General features: G+C 41.9%; 1 protein-coding gene across 1 annotated transcript in view; it reads left to right on the top strand.

Moving 5' to 3' along the window:
* CSMD1 (CUB and Sushi multiple domains 1) overlaps positions 1-18,861 on the top strand; it is a 947,002-nt gene that overhangs the window by 361,265 nt on the left and 566,876 nt on the right. The window contains exon 5 of the mRNA XM_066622693.1: positions 13,081-13,288. Within this exon, the coding sequence (XP_066478790.1) occupies positions 13,081-13,288 (208 nt within the window). The remainder of the gene's footprint in view (positions 1-13,080; positions 13,289-18,861) is intronic.

Raw genomic sequence — 18,861 nt, 5'->3', positions numbered from 1 at the left:
ATGAGAACAAAGTGCTGATTTCTGGTCATCAGCTGCTTAATGATGTCACTTTCTGGTTAATGATGTCACTTCTGGCCCTCAGCAGGCATCCTGAATGCTAACCTCTGAATGAAACGAGTTTGACACCCCTGCTATAGAGGTTTGAAGGCAACAATATTTAGAAATGGATGCGATTGTTTCACATTTTGGTTTTGCTGAGCTAAGGAGCCTGAGTGTTGTGCTGAATTAATAAACTTGCCCTCAAGAATGATAGAAAAAGATGCCTTTATTAGAAGGCACCAGTAGCTACTCTGCAGTTACTTTTAATAAGGCTTACTAAATAATGTATGCTCATGGTTCATTTAGAGCTGTCTGAACTGCAATTTTCTTTAATTGATAAGCCTTACATAATGTGACTGGAAATGACAATATGTCATTTGTTAGTGCTTTATAATATGTCAGTCAAGTTTTTAATTGCATCTATTCTATTGCTAGTGATGAATGGTAAGGAAAGGCCTTTGAAGGGAGTGGGGAAAAACTCCTGGCACTTCTAATGACTGTCTCTGTGTTCTGTACTATTTAAAATATGTGTTTCAACAGTTTTGTTGTGGCATAACAAAGTAAAATGAATCCTAAGTGATCTGTCAAATCAGACCATGCAGCGTGAAGTGAGAATGGAACTGCCATAATCATCTGAAACCTAGGTCAAAATTAAATGTAAGGGGCTTAGGGCGCAATCCTAACCCTTATGTCAGTGCTTTCCAGCACTGGCATAGCGGTGCCAATGGGACATGTGCTGCATCCTGCAGTTGGGTGTCACTCCTGGAGGCCTCCTCAAAGTAAGGGAATGTTTGTTCCCTTACCTCAGAGCTGCACTGCCCTTATGTCAGTACTGGAAAGCACTGACATAAGGGGTTAGGATTGCGCCCTTAGTTGAACTGCTCATTTAGTTTTGTTTATTTATCCGTAAGCATACAGACTGCACCATAAGCAGAAACCACCTCACTGAGTACCATTTGGTGGAGGAAATAAACTCAAGGTATGACAGAGAGCTTGCCTCAAATACAAATATTATAAGACACATAGTTCTGGCGGCAGAACATGCTTTCTGGTCATTGTAAATGGTGATCGAGATGAGTGTGTTGCCTAATGCTTCCAGACTGCCCTGTGCCACTGGTGGGGCAAAGAAGGCCCATTGATAGAGGAAAGTTGGTATGGGGGGCAGAATGGGGCAAGGGAGGGCAGAATAGATGGAGGGTGGGAGGTGTGTCGGAATTGGGAGGGGGTGACACCCAGTGTAGGCAACTTGTTCCGGATACTGTCCCCTCCAGTGCTAGCCAACATGCTTCCATTGTCTCTTTGGACTTAGGCCCAGACCTGAAGCAGTTAAGCGCTAGGCACTTTCTGACAGTCATAAAATGTGACATACCAGAGCACTTAGGTTGACCACCTTTGGAAGTGGAAAGTGGCTGGCTTTGTGCAGCAGTGGACTATGGACACCCACTGCTCCTGGTAAGATCACACAAGGGTCGGAGGGAGGTGGGGGTGGCCCGAACAGGGTGGCAATGGGGGAAGAGGGGAGGGTGGATTATGGCTGGGAAGGGGATGGATTCAGCAGCAGCAGAATCCAAGCTGCCGTCCCAGGCTCAATCTGCCTTCACGGGTCCTTCCAGACATGTGCCAGTAATATCTCTGGTGCAGGTTCAAGTAGACCCACTAGGCCAGCATGGGCTTACCCTGGGGCAAAGGGAACAAAGAGAAGGACTCTTGGGCCAAAAGTCACCTGCAGAATGCAACAGATGCCATGTTGACACTGCTGTATTGCCATAAAGGGTGTTATGTTGGATTGGGCTGTGAGCCAGTGGTTTCCAAAAACTGTACTAGAAGCAATTCTATTTTGCATGAAGAGTGCTTCTAACTTTTAACTGTGACCTGAACATTGTCTTGTTCCTGATAGGCTGAGGCATTAAAAAAAGGTTTTTTTTCCCAAAGTCCACTGTCAGATGTGTGTCATTTAAGGATGGCAGCCCCTGCTATCTCCATGTTACTGCGCCTCATGAGCACCTGTATCATAACAGTAAATTGCTCTTCTTATGCATTTAATGGAACTGTATACTAGCTATACTTGCCAGATACAAAATTCCTTTCCTGAACAAATGTGGCTATTTAGTGGCTGCTAAAATGTTGAGCTGTTTTTTTTAATAAAAATTTTTTATTATGAGGTAGAATTTCTACATAAAGCGACATTTGAGGTAAATTTGTTGTTGGTTGTTGAGTGAGCTATCTTAGAATTTTAGGGAGAAGCAGATACAGGTTTTTCACAGGTATTTCCATTGGTTTTCATCTGAAACTTTTTTGTGTTTTTTCATTCTAAAAATAATGTTCTGAGAAGGCTCAGTCAGGATCCACACTGAAGAAGAAGAATACTGTGACCCAAGCCTCCCACCATGGTTTATCTGGTTATGCTGCCTTACCACTGAGTATCCAAAGTGGATACCTCATTGGGTGAAGTGTAATTAAATGCACGTGTGATTAGACTGTAAGATCTCTCTTACATGATAGAAAAAGATAGGAAAAAATTCCAACAAATGCTTTCAAAATTTAACGATTTTCCCTTATTTAATGTGAACAAGACTTTGCTCTTGAAATCTCTTGTGTCTCCTTCCCACTTAAATTTGAACTGCTTCCTCCAGGCTTCTGAGAGAGACAGATGAGTCTGCACGCTTTGGACTGTGTCATTAGCTCAGCTGCCCTGCTCACACTGCAGTGTGCCCCCCATGGACACCAGGACACTTACTTGAGGGCTGCAAAATGTCATAATTGTTACACATTGTGTATCATCATATCACTTAAACCCAGGATAGATATTGTTCCTATTGAAAGAATGACAGGAGTAAAACATCAGCGGGGCAAGCAATGGTAGAATACGACTCTTCCAGTTCCAAGGTCATTTATGATTTAGTCCAAACCCAGCACGGATGTTGACCTCTCTTGGAATCAATACTTCTGTTTTAGTCTTGGGCATGGAAGTATTGGCATGTCATTTGTCAAGTTAGTTTCTCTGCTGGAACGGACAGGAACATAAACCGAAGCCTTTGAAGCTTAAAAGGCATATCAGCCAATTGAATTCTTCTCATCAAATGAAACAGTTAAAAGCAGTTCCAGATAATATGGCACAGTAGACTATGAGTTTCCTTGTTTGATTTTTGGGGAGAGAGTTTACAATTTGCTGGTTTGGTTCCTCCCATCCTGTCTGTACTATGCCCAAGGAACAGGCCACCTAAGAGAAGAAACAGAATGCACCAAGCACAGGAAAACAGAAGAAGTGAACAACACGAGAAAGGGGCTCTTTTTCCCCCTGCCAAATCCTTCCACTGAGCTGTTGCTTGCAGCAGTACAAACTATAAATACTTCTGGAAGAGAGTTTTTAAGGTGATGTCAGCTTTGGTTAGGAATTGCACATAGGCTCTCTTGATAACATTAAACATCAATTTTTAGCACACTCCCCCCCCCACCAGAGAAAGAAAAAGGGAAAAACAAAAAACTTGGAACCCACTGTTGGGTAGTGCACATTTAAGTACGAGCATAGCATAGGACTCGTAGCATAGGACTCGCGTCATTTTAATTTCACTTGTACTTTTCTGCTAAGGAGAAAATGTGCACAGGTGTGTCCCTTAATTGCTAATTTATATCTATGACGTTTTGATTTGCTTCTAACAGCCTTATCCTAAGGTTCCTGGTGTCAGCCTGAAAGAACTGAGGAGGCAGTAAAAGTGCTATATATAAGTACGAGTATTGCAGGAACTTGAATGGGTGCAAAAAAACCTGTTTTTTATAACCATGTTTAAAGAAGGCAGCAAAACTTCTCTGTAGTAGTTTTTTATTGATATTTATTATTTTAAGGAATTTACACCCCATTTCCAGTTAAAAGCAGTGCAAGGCAGCTTACAGTAAAATCAGACATAATATCAATTGACATTAAAATACAATAAGCAGGCAGTGATAGAACAAGAGGTAATAAAACAGGCAGTAAAACAGCAGCAATAGATAAATAAAACAATCCCACCTAAATACAGGGAGCAGAGGCAGAAAACAGTTCAATAGTTATAAAATGGCAGTGAGGGAACCCACTCTATCCCCAGCTAATTGAGAAGTTTTTAAGCCTTCTCTGAACTGTTCTACAGAGGGGGCTGATTGTAGATTCTCTGGAAGCATGTTCAAGAGGTGCGGTGCCACAACAGAAAATGCCCTGTCTCTGGCCACCATCCCTTTTTCTTCTAACATCAGTGGAATTCTTAGCAGGGTTCTACCAGATGATCTAGGGGACAAGCTGGATATGGGACCAATACTGCAATATTTGCAGTGTGGAATGGAGTTTTGAATACCTGGGAGATGGCTCCTATTGGAAGATAGCTATTTATCCTATTCTGGCAAGTGTTTTGGAAGCAATTATTGAAGAATGTGATTAATATCATATGGCAGAGATTCTCAAATTGTGGGTCGGGACTCACGAGCCAATTTCAGGTGGGTCCCCATTCATTTCAATATTATATTTTTCATATATCAGATTTGATCCTACTGTGGTATGTGACTGCATTTGGGGAAATGTGACAGATCTGTGATTTGAACAGGCTACTATGTATATTTTTTTAACAATGATAGTCGGTGGGACTTAATCCTGGGTAAGTGTGGGTAGGGTTGTAGCCTAGGATTGTCAAAAATTCTCCTGCTTGATGATATCACTTCCGGTCATGACATCACTTCTGGTGGGTCCTGACAGATACTCATTCTAAAAAGTGGATATCGGTGGTAAAAGTTTGAGAACCATTGTCATAAAAAGACTGCTTTGGTCAACTACTACGTTAAGGGCACAATCCTATCCTGCGCTGAAACAGGCAAGCCAAGAGGCTTGTGCTGTATCCAGCGCAGTATAGGTGCCCAAAGCAGCTCAGCCAGAGGTAAGGGGAAACTTTTCCCCTTACCTCCGGGTAAGCTGCCCTGGCCCCTATGGGTCTCCTTGGACTTGCGCCACCTCCTGAGGTGGCACAAATCCGAAGAGAGCGGAGTGGCTTGAAGCTGCTCCGAACTTCCCTGGAATGGGGGTTGGGATCTGGCATAATTGCAGGATCCCTGCCCTGCCTCCCACTTCCCACCAGCCCACCCCCGCGGCCGGCCGCCCTCCTCCTGCCTTGGAACGCCTCCTCCCTGCCTCCTCCTCACCCACCCGGAGTCTTGCGTCGGCTTTGCTCAGCCAATGCAAGACTTGGAGCCTCCGTCAGCATGGAGGTTTATTCCAGGCTCTGAGGCTGATGCACGTCTATCCGACTCATGAGAAGGCGCAAAATTACCTTATGGTATGTTTGCGACCCTCCTGGGCCAGCGCAAGGGACTTGTGCCAGCCCAAGTGCATCTCAAGATTGTGCTGCAGGTCCGTCACCTAACATGCTTTTTGTCATTCGTAAGTTTCATGTAAACTTCAGATCTTTGCCACTTTCTCCTACTTTTTAAATGTCTTTATAACAGGGAGGCAGGGTGATTGACAGTCTTGGCAGAAGGGGATTAGCAAATAATCTTTCTTGAGAAACAGCATTCTAGGGGCTTCAAGAAACAGCAGGTGGTAAAAATGAGCTGAAGAGAGGGTGAGGTGGCTGGTTACAGCACCAGTGGGTTAATGCTCCATATTCAGGAAGGCATATTCAATATGAATTGAAGAGCAATAAATATGAACTCAGGATCAAAGCTCAAAGAATCAAGTTGAGAGCAAAGAACATGACATCATGTTTTTATTGATTTTTATAGATTTCTATGCTGTAGAATTGCATGGGATTCTTAGATGGGCTGACTCAATTATAGGGTTCCACTTGTTAAGAAATGACCCATGATGAGTTCTGCCTTTGTCTCATCCAACCCCTCAAATGTGCAATAGCTAGGTGGATGGCCGTTGGATCAACTCCAAAATTAAGCTCCAAAATTAAATTAAGGTGTGAAACTACATTAATGTTTAAGCTATAAACAAACTCTGTCCTAATCTGGAGCGCTGGATTTCAGGGTTAATTAAGAAGTTAGATGTGGAAAATAATCACATGACTTAAGTTCAGAAATAGGTCTTTCCTGGCCTTTTCATCACAAGTGTGGCCTTCCTGACCAGAGGATCTGTGGCCTCATCACAACAGTCCTTCTAATAGGCACATAACTTGTCTGACCCTTTGCTTTTCAGGCAGGTGCTCAGTACCAAGTACACATGTTAAAATATATCCTGTTTGCCTTGTATCAAATAGAGCGAATCCAAAATAAAATACTGACCTAGTTGCAGCCTAATCCTGTAGGATCCTTCTGCTGATGGAATTAGCATTCTTTCAGAGAAAGGAAGCACTAAAGGCATAGCAGTAACACACACAAAGGGCCCACCAGCACAAATGACTGGCAACCGCATGTATGTGCTACTGGAACAATCATCCACCTCTGGTAAAGGTATGTTGAGGGTGGGCAGTGGGAGCAACAGGACATTTCTGGTGAGAAGAGGGAGGGGATGGATCCAGTGGCAGTCATGCACACCATATCTCATCCCCCATTTTTCTGCCCAACCTACCTCCTGGCTCTCCTAGAATCTGCAGATCTATGCCTTTATGTCAGCTATATAGGCATAGATCTGCAGAGATCCATAGGGCATCAGGGCCAACGCAGAGGTAAGCGAAATAATTTTCCCTTAACTCTTTGCAGGTCTTCTGATTCCCACCCTGCATTAACATGCAGCTCATGCTTCCATGGTGTGTCTGCATGGCAGAGGATAGGACTGGGCAGTCAGTCCTCCTGCCTTAATCTTCTGTTTTTCAGTCTTTTAAGGAATGTCTCTAAGTTCTGTTCTGGTATGCCCTGGCAAACCATTCTTTTTGCTTTCCAATTATGCCTCCAAGAATTGATTTTCCTTGTCATACCTTTGATCCCAGACAACCTACAATATTTCTCCACAGCACTTGAATCTGATTCCTTAATTGTTCTGCATTGTGCAAATCTTCATTAGCTGATAGATTCTTTGAGCCACATGCCATATCAAATTATACGTGTATGTAACACATAAAGATGTTGATTATCAACATAGCTTAAAATAATACAGTGTGTAGAAGTCAAAGAAGCTCTGTATTCTTCATTTCTGGAAATGCAGGAGAAGCATCGTTCATTGTTATTGATATTGTTTAGTTTTCATTCTTTGGACAAACTCTGGAAGTTAGTGGTAGACAGTGGGGCCTGGCGTGCTGTGGTCTATGGGGTCACGAAGAGTCAGACGCAACTTAACTGAATAACAACAAGTTTTCATGTTACGATCTTGGTAGGCAACTCTAAATTTCTCATACCAGTGAACTGCAGAGTTGATTTCTTTTGTAATCATGTATGCTTACAGCATAAGTGACAGCAAAATGATATATATTACTGTAAATATAAACTATTGCCCAGGTTCTCATAGCTTAGAAGCATCTAAGTGTAGCCAACTAATTGGCTGAGCTGGTACAACTAGGCATCTCCCATCATTTGGGAGAAAGGTTATCAGGCAGGTGCACCTAGGTTGATGCATGTGAAGAATAAACATAGCTTTGGTATCCACTTGCATCTTCTCACTCCATTCTCATAACACCGGGCAGCTACCGTTCAGGTCATTGTTTTGAGTCCAACTTCTCATGGGAAAGCAGACAGTTCCCAGGGGATGGGAGACACCCAGAAAATGGCTGACAGACCTTGCACAGGCCATTGCACCATATTTACTGTCATTGTTGCACCTCTGGAGAGCTGTAAGATGGAGTGTTAAGCATATGCAGACTAACAGCAGATAAGTTCTTTATGCAAGTTGATTGCTGAACAAGTTAAAAAGACACTGATCTAAATAAAGATCCTTATAGACACTCACTTTACTTCCTTCCATTTTAAAAATTATTCATTCATTTCTACTTTGTACTTCATATTATTTAACCAGTTACTGATCCATTAGTGGACCTATCTTCTTATCGTATGGCTGCTAAGGTACTCAAGGGCCTTTGAGACTTTCAGAATGTTTTTGACAAAGTCCCTCACCACAAGACTCTTAAAGATTATTTAGCTTACATTTGCAGAAGCCATTCTGATTCTTCTTCAGCAGGACATAGTCTTCTGTTTTCTTGACAATCCTTAATAGCATTGTTAGGGAAGCTGAAGGCCAACCATGGGAAGTACCAAGGCCAACCTTGCCTGCTCTTCGCTTCTTTGATTTATTGTGTTAGCAACTGAATGGGAATAAATTGGAAGCAATGTCTTTAAGCAGAGCTGAGGGAGTCACGCCAGCAAACTGGCTTTTGCTAAGAACTTTACTGGGACAAAGAAAGAAGTGCAGCCATTGCACTAGCTAAGCAAATCCAGCAGTGGGGAAGAGGTTACTGGGAGCACATAACCCAGTGTTTTTTGTTTGAAGCCAAATCACAATAGTAGGTAAATGATCAGACATGACAGCCCACTGAGAGCGTAATCCCCCAGAGCAAGGGAAGAGCTATGGGCTGCAGTAAGGACTTTCAGGGTGGGATAGAGGCATTCCAGTGTGGGGGAAAGACGGGGAGAAGGGAGGAACTGGGGTGTGAGTGGGGTAGGACCAGTGGAGCCCTGCTTTACCATATCCTATCTTCTGTGTTGGGTTGCAAGACCAGACATAGAGGTTCTCGAGTCTGCGCCAGCAAAATAGTCAGCGCAGACTTGAGAAGCCCCATTGCAGAGCCTGGGATTTTCCTTGGGGGAAAGGGACAAAATTCCCATACTTCCAAGGAGACTTGCGGCAGCCCCAGCAATGCCGCCGAATACAGCAGTAACCATTTTGGCGCCATTGCACCTGGCGGTGCTGCCAAGTATCGGATTGGACTGCCTCTTGTCGGTGAACATGGACTAGGCAGGTAAGGATTGAAAATATAACCAATTTTATTAAAGATCCAAAAGAAATAGGAATTAAGCCAAATGCGAAAGGATGGATAAAAAGAGAAACAGCAGGCTGGTGGCAGGTTGGACACAAAATGTTGGCTTGACAAAATAGGATGCAACAGCTAGGAATGCCCAGCAGGTCACTTAAGAGAAAAGCACACCAAACCCTAAGGCAGCGATTTTTGATCACACAGCACACTGACAAGGGACTAAAATTGTCAAGGCACACCATCAGGTTTTTGACAATTGACAAGGCACACCATGCTGCCAGTGGGGGGTTCACATGCCCCACTGGCCCTACTAATAAATGACCTTCCTCCAAATTCCTGTGGTTCACCCATGGACAACTCACGGCACACCAATGTGCCATGGCATGGTGGATGAAAATGGCTGCCCTAAGGTGCCATTACACACTACCCTTGATTTTAGCCAAAAGTGTCATTACAGTGGTGAAGTTTGCAGGCTGGATTGAAGTGGAAAGAGCAAGAAAAACAAAATGAAATCTTTAAATGCATCTAGGTAGACATACATTCCCTATTGCTAGCTAGTAACTACTTATGTTGTCCCAGGAATACTGGCTTTCTACACTTACTGAGGTGTGCTTGTGTAAATAGGTGTGCTTGTGCTTGATTTTAAGAAACCTAGACTTGATTGTGCAATAGAATTAACTGATTGGATTAGGGGAAACCGGCAGGCCACTCCATTCCACCTCTTCACCTGGACAGGTGGGCTTGGCTGCCCTATCTATGGACACATGCCCATCTCAGCAAGACAGCTGACTAGGAGCTGTTGTCACTGGGGAAGCCCAGACAGGTTCTGCACATTGGGCTTTTTAAGAATGATGTTTCAAACAAAGAACCCCAGAAGAGCAGCCCAGGATAACAGCTTCAGCATCTAGGATACCAGGCAGCATCTTTGGGAGACTACACTATTTCAAAGAGCCTGTTGGGCTAGAAATGTCCAAAATAAAAAGAAAATGGGCAAAAATGGGGAGCGGGTATTTAGCACAAATCCTTTTTAACAATTTGTCCACGAGAATTAAGCAGAATGGCATGTAATTTCCCAGATCTTCCCTGGATCTGCTTAAAAAAACAAACAAAAAAAAGTTACATTAGCTCCATTCCACTAGGGTAGTGGTTCTCAAACTGTGGTCTGGACCCACTTGGTGGGTCGCGACCCGATTTCTGGTGGGTTGCAAGAAGCTGGTGGCAGCCATCTTGGAAGATGGCAAAAGACCTAGGCGATGCCATTTTGGAAGTGCGCAAAGCCTGGGCATCGGCATTTTAAACTTCCCGGCATTGAGACTTAACTAAGAGTGGCTTGCACATGTGCAAAGAAAGCAGTGTGCTGCTTTCCCCCAGAAAGTGTGCTGCTGCCTTCCAGCTGGACCTCCCTCTGCACTTGGAGGCTTCCCTCAGGGGGGGCCAATCGCGGAGTGCAGGCTTGGATTGCAGGCAAAGAAGGACCGGGAGAGACGCGGACGAGCCAGCCAGGCTTCTCCCCACCAACCTTTGTCAGCTTGGCTACCTTGATGGGATGGGCTGCCTCGGGATTGCAAGACAGAGCAGCTCCCCCCCCCCGCAGCTGGACTGGGCTGGAGGGTGTAGGTGGAGACCTGAACACAGGGCTTGGGTGAGTAGAGGCAGACCTGCGTGATCTCCCCTCTTGTGAGCCTGCTTTGAAAGCAGCATCGCCGCCGCCGCCACCCCACTGCCACTTTCATCCTCTGCATCACAACCTCTCTCCCTCTCTGAAGTCGCCTGGAAGCTGCAATCCTTTCCTGCCCTGACTAGCACGTCATCTCTTTATATCTTGCCTGGGGTGAGGGGGGATCCCTGGTTGCCTGGCTGCCAAGAGAGCACCCAGGAGGCAAGCCTGGCACGTGGGGGGGGGAAGCACTCAGGGATAGTGCTGCTCCCCAAACCACTTCTCTGATGTGCACCCTTCCCCTCCTCTTACTTCTCTCTTAGGCTACAATTCTGTCTACTCTTACCTGGGAGTAAGCCCCATTGCCAATAATGGGAGTCAATTCTGAGTAGATGTGCTTAGGCTTGGGGGAGATGAGGAAAAGCGTCCCTGCTTATCTTCCTTCTGAGGGGGATACTACTGTTTTTATTTGCTTTATTTACAAAAGCTCAAGCTACTTCTTGTATTGAGGTGCATGAGTAGGGTGCGCTTGTTTCTGGCTAGTGCTGAGCACAGTATCAATAGCCACATCAATGTTTGTTAGTTTCAGGCACAATACAAGAAGTAGCTTGAGATTTTGTAAATAAAGGCAGAAATAAAAACAGTAGTAAATAAATACACAAATATTTTGTTCCAGATGTTGTTTTATTTTTTGCTTGATAGCAATGGTAGCGAGAGCAGGGAGAATGGGAAGAAGCTTCTGAGCTGGAATACTGTCTCTTGTCATTTACAGTTTGAGTTTCTAGGCAAGAAATTCCTGCTTGATGATATCACTTCCGGTTCTGAGATCACAGTGATGTCACTTCCTGTTTGATGATGTCATTTCTGGTTATGACATCACTTCCAGGTTGTTGACATCACTTCCTGTGGCCCCCAGACAGATTGTCATTCTCAGAAGTGGGTCCCAGGCTAAAAAGGGTGAGAACCACTGCACTAGGGACAAATTACATAATCTTGCTTGAATGATCAGTATTCTAGTACTTTGAAAATGTTCCAGAGGATGCTGGCTGAACCCAATAATTTGTTGATTTGTCAATAGTTTGTCAATATTCTGTTAAACAGAGGTAGACGTGCACCTTTTTGTACATTACAAAACTTTATGGAGCTATGCAAAACTTGAAAATGGATAAACATCAAAATCAGACAAATGTTGAGGGAAAAAGCTATTCCTTTGTGAGTGCAGATGAATAGATGTATATATGATCATAAGCTGATCAAAACGCTTCAATAAAGGTGAACAGTGTAGTAGAAGAGGCAATAGAAATAGAAGAGTTGCTATACTCTGATGACAACTATTAATGCTAAAGGTTGGTAAGGTAAGGTTGACACCTCTTTTATAGGAAGATCCTGGCTAGGACAGACCAACGAGCCATCTAATCAAGCTTTTATTTCCAGTCCTAGTCATCTTGATGCTTTCAGGAAGTCCATGAACAGGACATGAGCGCAACAGGTCCTGCCCCCATCATTGTTTGTACACTGTTTGAATTAGTGTTCAGAGGTATACTCCCCCTGAACATGGGCATTGCATTTCAGTTCACATGACTTAATGGCCATGAATAGTTCTATCCTAATTTCCTATTAAGCCTACCTAAATTAGTGATGTGAAATATTTTGCAATAAAAACAACAACAATCCAGGACTAAGGGCCGAATCCTATCCAACTTTTCAGCACTGGTGCAGCTGCAATGCAGCCCCAAGGCAAGGAAACACATATTCCCTTATCTTGAGGAGGCCTCTGGGGACTGCCTCCCCACCAAAGGATGAAGTGCACACCCCACTGGCACAGTTGCACTGGCACTGGAAAATTGGATACGATTGGGCCCTAAGTCATGTATTGAGACTCAGTATGCAATAGTTAGGCCAGTGGTTTTCAAATTTTTCAGCACCAGAATCCACTTTTTAGAACGACAATCTGTTGGGACCCCCTGGAAATGATATCATTGCTGGAAGTGACATCATCAAGCAGAAACATTTTTAATACTCCCCATTTGACAAAAGCAAATCAATCAAGTAAATAAAAGTTTACATTAAGTATAAGTTCAAAAATTTATTTAAAATAAGGAACTCTCCTAACCCACCCAAGTAGTTGCTGATCTCTTTGAAAAATTTCCCAAGCATCCCAAAGGCTGCAATCCTTACCAGGGAATAATCCCCATTTACTATCATTGTTAAAAGCATATGCATAGTAGCCTGTTAAAAGTACAAATCTGTAACCTTTCTCCAAATGCAGCCCCATACCATCAAGTCGAATATATTAAAAATAAAATATACATTGTAATGAATGGGAACCCACCTGAAATTGACTCACAAGCCACCTAGTGGGTCCCACCCCACAGACTGAGAGACACTGGTTTGGGCTAATATGTCTCAAAGCTAATGGTATAGAATTTCCTTATTTCTGCATATGTTGCTGTGATCTTATAATAGCTAGAATGGCTGGAGTGTCATTCATCTCTGATTCATTCCTCTCTTTTTTTTAATCAGCTGAAGGTGCTTGTGGTGGAACTCTCCGTGGGACTAGTGGGATTATTTCAAGTCCTCACTTTCCTTCCGAATACGATAATAATGCTGATTGTACATGGACCATTCTAGCTGAGCCAGGAGATACTATTGCTCTGGTTTTTACTGATTTCCAACTAGAGGAAGGCTATGATTTCTTAGAGATCAGCGGAACAGAAGCGCCATCTATATGGTAAGGCAATACAAAGGCCAATGTTCCCACTACATGTTTTATGGGAGTCATATACACCTATATTTAGCTGTTCATATTTGTTATGTATAAATTTTGTTGGATGCTTTGTTTAGCCTGAAATAAGTAGTATTATTAGTACCTGCATTATCCAGGCTGACATTTTCTGTCAAGTGACTTCACCTAGAGTACTGCCAGTGCATGAAATGAAATATTACTGTGGTTATTCTAAAAATACTTCATGGTAAATTTCTTGAAACAGTGTTAAAGTTGCTGTAAGGAGAGAAACCCCCTGCACACCTTGGAAATATGTAAAAATGATGCAATGGTAGGATACTGCCCTCTAATGGTTGGATTCAGAATTATCCTGCTGTGTCTGATCATAACCTCTTAATATAAAGACACTAAGGATTGTTGCAATGAAATATGTGTTTCCATTTTGATGAGAGACTACTTCAAAGTGTTAGTTTTCATTTTTCTGTGTACATTTGATGAAAGTTCTGCTAATGTAAGGATAACTATAATTTATTGTGTGGTGCACATTAAGATATTCCACCAAAAAAAATCTTCGTTGGTTCTCTCACATGCTAGACATCTATACTTATATACATCTTTTGAAGGTTTGAAAGCTGAATTTGATGTTGTTTCTGAGCCATAATTATTGACATTCCTGATTTATCGTTCACCATTACAAAGAAACAAGACTGCTTTGTGTAGAATTATATAAGGAAAATGTCAGTAATAACATTCTTTAGCATACTCTCCTGGCTTTGCAGAAGCACGAGTTACTATAGCTCACCAGAAGCATTCTAAAGGGGCTGCATGATGTCACAGGCCTAAAATTAGACTTGTATCCATAGATATCCAGTCTTTAAGCTTAGCAACACTAAGTGCGTCAGTTGAGAAAAAGAAGAGATTGGATTCTTTACGTTGCAAAATTATGCATAATTATCTGGGAGTCAGACCCATTAGTGGGCTTTCTCTTGAGTAAACATGCACAGAATTGCACTCCCAATCACTTCTGTTTCAATCAAATTTGTTCATGTGTGTTGTTGGCAACCTTCAGTCTCGAAAGACTATGGTATCGCGCTCTGAAATTGCTAATCAATATTTCTTGTGTATAACTACTTCAGGTTTGTTTCCCAACAACATGTAGTTGTCATTGTTTCTGTTTAAGTTATATCAGGGCATACTGATAAAGCTAATTGTATATTTTACTTCTATAATATTTAGCGAATAAGGAACCTATGTATAATAAAAGCCAACTGTGTCACTAACTGCAATCTGTGAAATCCAGGACCAGTTAAAATATTAACCCCAGATATTGTTGTGTAACCAACATTCAAACTACCAGATTAGGAAGTTCCCTCCTTGCACATCTGCCTTCCCTCCTTACACATCTGGCTACTTCCTTAAGCAGCTGGGCAGGTAAGGAGGAAAAAGGAGGCAGCAACACATGCACTGTGTTTTTGGGTTTGTTTGTTTGTTTTTAAATGGAAGGTTTCAAACTGGCAAGGGCAGCAGAATCTATCCCAATTCAGGTCACAGATCCACTCAGTCTGCTCTTGGTGCAGAGGAATGCAACTATAAGAACATGCAGCAATTTTTCTGAAGCAAATCTTTGATTTTCTCAGGAGTGTGCTGAGATACTACTATGTGAAAGTAGTAGTAGATACTACTATGTGAAAGAAGACACAATACAGCTATAGCAAAAGAATACATACAATACAATGGATACAATACAGCTAAGCAAAAGAAAGATAATTTTCCTGAAATGGTATAAAGTACAGTTCATAAGTTCAGAAACATTTGGAATAGTCAGCTTTAATAAAGAAAATAGGATTAGTTAGAAATAGGATGCATTTTATTTTGTAGAAAAATGGATTCATCTCACTGCTTAGTAGTTTTTCATATGCAGCATAATAATGAGGAAGGAACGTATCTCGGTTATTAATAAATACAAAAAAAAAATATAGGATATATAAATTTAAAATTTGTGTGGCGTTCTGGCTTAACAATTCCCCAGTCTTAAAGCCATGCCACTCTACCAGAAGGCTACCTTGTACCCGAGAGAAAGGAAGCTCAAAAGCTATGTGCGGGGAGGAGAAGCAAACAAAGTTAGTGGACTGTATTGTAGCCAAAAGTGCAACTAGAAGTGCAAGTTTAAAATTCTGAAAAAGAATCAGTGATGGCAGTGGGTGCATTATCAGGCACAATCAGCAGTTCATTCCCCTCCCCAATAAATAAGGGTACAGGAACAGCGCAGAGAGAGAGAGAGAGAGAGAGAGAGAGAATATTTAGGTGTGTTGTGTATTTATGTAGTTTGAAGGGAAGAACCATTTGTATAGTCAAGGCCTTGCAAAGCGTTTCTATCGACATACATGAGCTTTATGTAGGAGTGACATTTTCACTAATGTTTCACCATTAAATTATTTCTTCTAATAAATTGCATTTATCTATGCATGAACTATTGCCAGATATATTTTTGCAGGATGTTTTGATGCTGTTTAGAGTTTTTTCCAAAGCTCGGAATACCTTATTCCTTTTTCTCCTTTAAAGGTTCAGCAGTTTCATGGGGGATTGAGTTAGGGAATAGAGTGATTTGATCCAATCTAATGCATTTCCAACAAGTAACATAATGTTTCATTGTTGAGTTTCTTTCATGGTGGAAAATGTAGTCCTGGTATGAAAATTACCTTAAATGCTCAACTGACATTCTTAACAATTTCAGCCTTTGATTGAAACAACTCAAAAACTGTAACAGGATTTTGAACTCAGCCAAACTTCTATGTAATACTTTTATTTTAGAAATCAAAGCTCCATTTTTCAAAGTTGCATTAAATTTCGTTATCCACTATGCTGCAGAATATTGAACACAGACTAACAAACAACAAAAACTATAAAGGTATAGTAGTAAATGGAGTACATGTGTTTCATTCAAGGAACAGAGGTTAAATTTCAAGCCACTTCACTTTGGGCAAGGTCAAACATGCTCACCCATGTGTGGTTGCCCACTATCACCCATGAAGGCAATCTAGATGCAATGAATAATGTTAAAAAGTTCTCTCTTCCATATAATGGTCCCATATCATTTACTGTTAACATGTCAGGATCAAATGTTCCTAGGAGTATTTGACATTTGTAGTCTAATGATACTCCAAGCAAAAGGGGAGAGAAATTATACTAATACTCCCATGTAAGGATCACAACCATCAACAGAGGCTTTTCAGGAGCAATTAAATGCTTGTGAGTACATTATGAGGCTTATAAAAGCATGCCTTAGATCAGCCATTGTCAGCCCTTTTTGTGGCTATGGCCCCTTGGGAGCTTTTCTCAGGTTCCAGAGCTTCGCTCCCCCCCCCCCAGTCAACACAATATGAACAGGTAAACCCCCTTCTCACAATTTTCATCTTTGGCTCTTTCAAATGTGCCAGGACTCCCTAGGGGAACATATGGCTCCCATTGACAATGGCTGATTTAGATGATTCTAATATCTGGATTTTAATTTAATCAGTGCCAAGTTTGTATCCTTATTTTTGCCTCTTTAGATTCTTAAAATGGATTTTATTGTAATGTTGAATTTTTATTAAATAAGTAACATTTGAATTATATTTTGAACACTATCTCTGAGCTTGAAGATAAAGGATAATCATAAATTATCATAACGTCATAAATTATCATAACCAGGAGTCCACATATGTTGGCTTGGCTTACTAGCCCGCTGTTATTTGAGGTTGCCACCAAACTCTTTCCTCTTCTTTCCATTGAGTTATGTGGTATGCTCAGAGGGCATCATGGTCATGGTCTCTTCTGTTCCATGCTGGCCTATGGAGAAAGGTGACATTGAAAGCAACAACCTACTTTTTCTTACCCTCTCAAAAATGGCAGTGGAAATGAAACCTTTGGAATGGAGAATATAGCTAATACTGCTGAGTGACCTACTTTCCAGAGGACTAGGGTCACCACAGGCAAGTAGGTGAGTGTATTTGTGGATGCCTGTGTCTAAATGAGTTTTGAGCGCTCAAATCTGTACATTAAAACAAAGTGAATTCTAAATATTGAATGACATGCAGAATTGAAGTCTAGGTGCTTAACTCATCTTATGAAAAAGGTATCGTTTAGATATGAGTGATGGCTGAGACTTCTTCTGTTTCCTTTTTTGCATTATTCTCATGCTTCAGAAGTAGCCTGCCCTTTCCACTGATGATTTGCCATTTATAATTGAAAGCTGTTGAAATGTCAAAAGCTTTGTATTCTATTTTTTATCCGCATGGTGGTGCTAAATTTATTAATTGCATTTATATCCTGCCTGTCCTCCAGGGAGCTCAAGGTGGCTTGAATTGTTCTTTTCCTTTTTATCCTCCTAACCAGTCTGTCAAGTGCATTGATCTAGGTCAGTGGTTCTCAAACTTTTTAGCCCAGGACCCACTTCTTAGAATGACGACAAGCTGGAAAATTTTTTAACAAATCCTAGGTTGCAATCCTATCCACACTTACCCAGAAGTATGCCTCATTGACTATCATTGTTAAAAGCATATACATTGTAGCTTGTCAAAAGTACAGATCTCCCCAAATGTGGTCACATTCCAAGGTGGCATCAAGTCTAATATACTAAAAATAAAATATTGAAATGAGTGGGGACCCACCTGAAATTGGCTCACGACCCACCTAGTGGGTCCCGACCTACAGTTTGAGAAACAGTGTGTTAGGTGATAGTGACTGCCCATGAACAAGGCGAGTTTTTTGCTGACTGGGGAATTGAGACTGTGTCTCCTGTGTTCTAGTCTGATATGCTAACTACTACAATACTGTGGCTTTCTTCAAAAATGTAACTTTTAAGTCTTTAAAGACTTCAAAAGACTGTTGAATCCACAACACCTACGCAAAACCCCACACACTCACCTTATTGACAGGCAGGTCCTGAATACAGATGTGAATTCAGAGGAAAGAGAATTATCATTGATGAAGATTCTTCATTATTCTTTGAAGGTGTTGGGCTAAGCATCAGCACCCATCAGGTCAAGAGCAAGGATGAAAACTGCAAGCCATGTGCTGCCTTTGTGGCTTATAGATTTGCAAAACTGCAGTATGTTGCATCAAAGAATGAAAAGCAAAATGGAAAAACTTGCATAAAGGTGGCTGGACTGTGTGGATTTTTCTACTAAGTTTTTGTCATAAGGCAAGACATTGAAATTTGATCAAATTATCTCCATCACTACAGTATTAGATATTACAACAGGGATGTGAGAGCTACTTTTTCATGATTTTTTCCCGAGCTGCTGCAATAACATTTAAAGATCTAGCTCCATAACCAAATTGGATACATTGTGACCTGCCGACATGGTGCTGTGGCTTTAAATCTTTCAGTTACAGTACAACAAGAGATGAAGCCCCTGAGGACCAACTTCTCGATCACTACTATGTACTGTAGAATGAATAATCTAAAGCAGTGGTTCTCAAACTGGTGGGTTGTGACCCACCAGTTTGTGTAATGCTTCCCCCCCCCCCGTCCCTCTAAGGGCCGGGGAAGAGGAGAGGCAAGGAAGCGATCCCCAGGATCGCATCCCTAAGGTGTT

The sequence above is a fragment of the Tiliqua scincoides genome, chromosome 1 (genome assembly GCF_035046505.1).
Source record: "Tiliqua scincoides isolate rTilSci1 chromosome 1, rTilSci1.hap2, whole genome shotgun sequence".
In the NCBI taxonomy this organism is placed as follows: Eukaryota; Metazoa; Chordata; class Lepidosauria; order Squamata; family Scincidae; genus Tiliqua; species Tiliqua scincoides.
The sequence above is the reverse complement of the archived record's forward strand: the minus strand, read 5'-3'. Positions and strand labels throughout refer to the sequence as shown.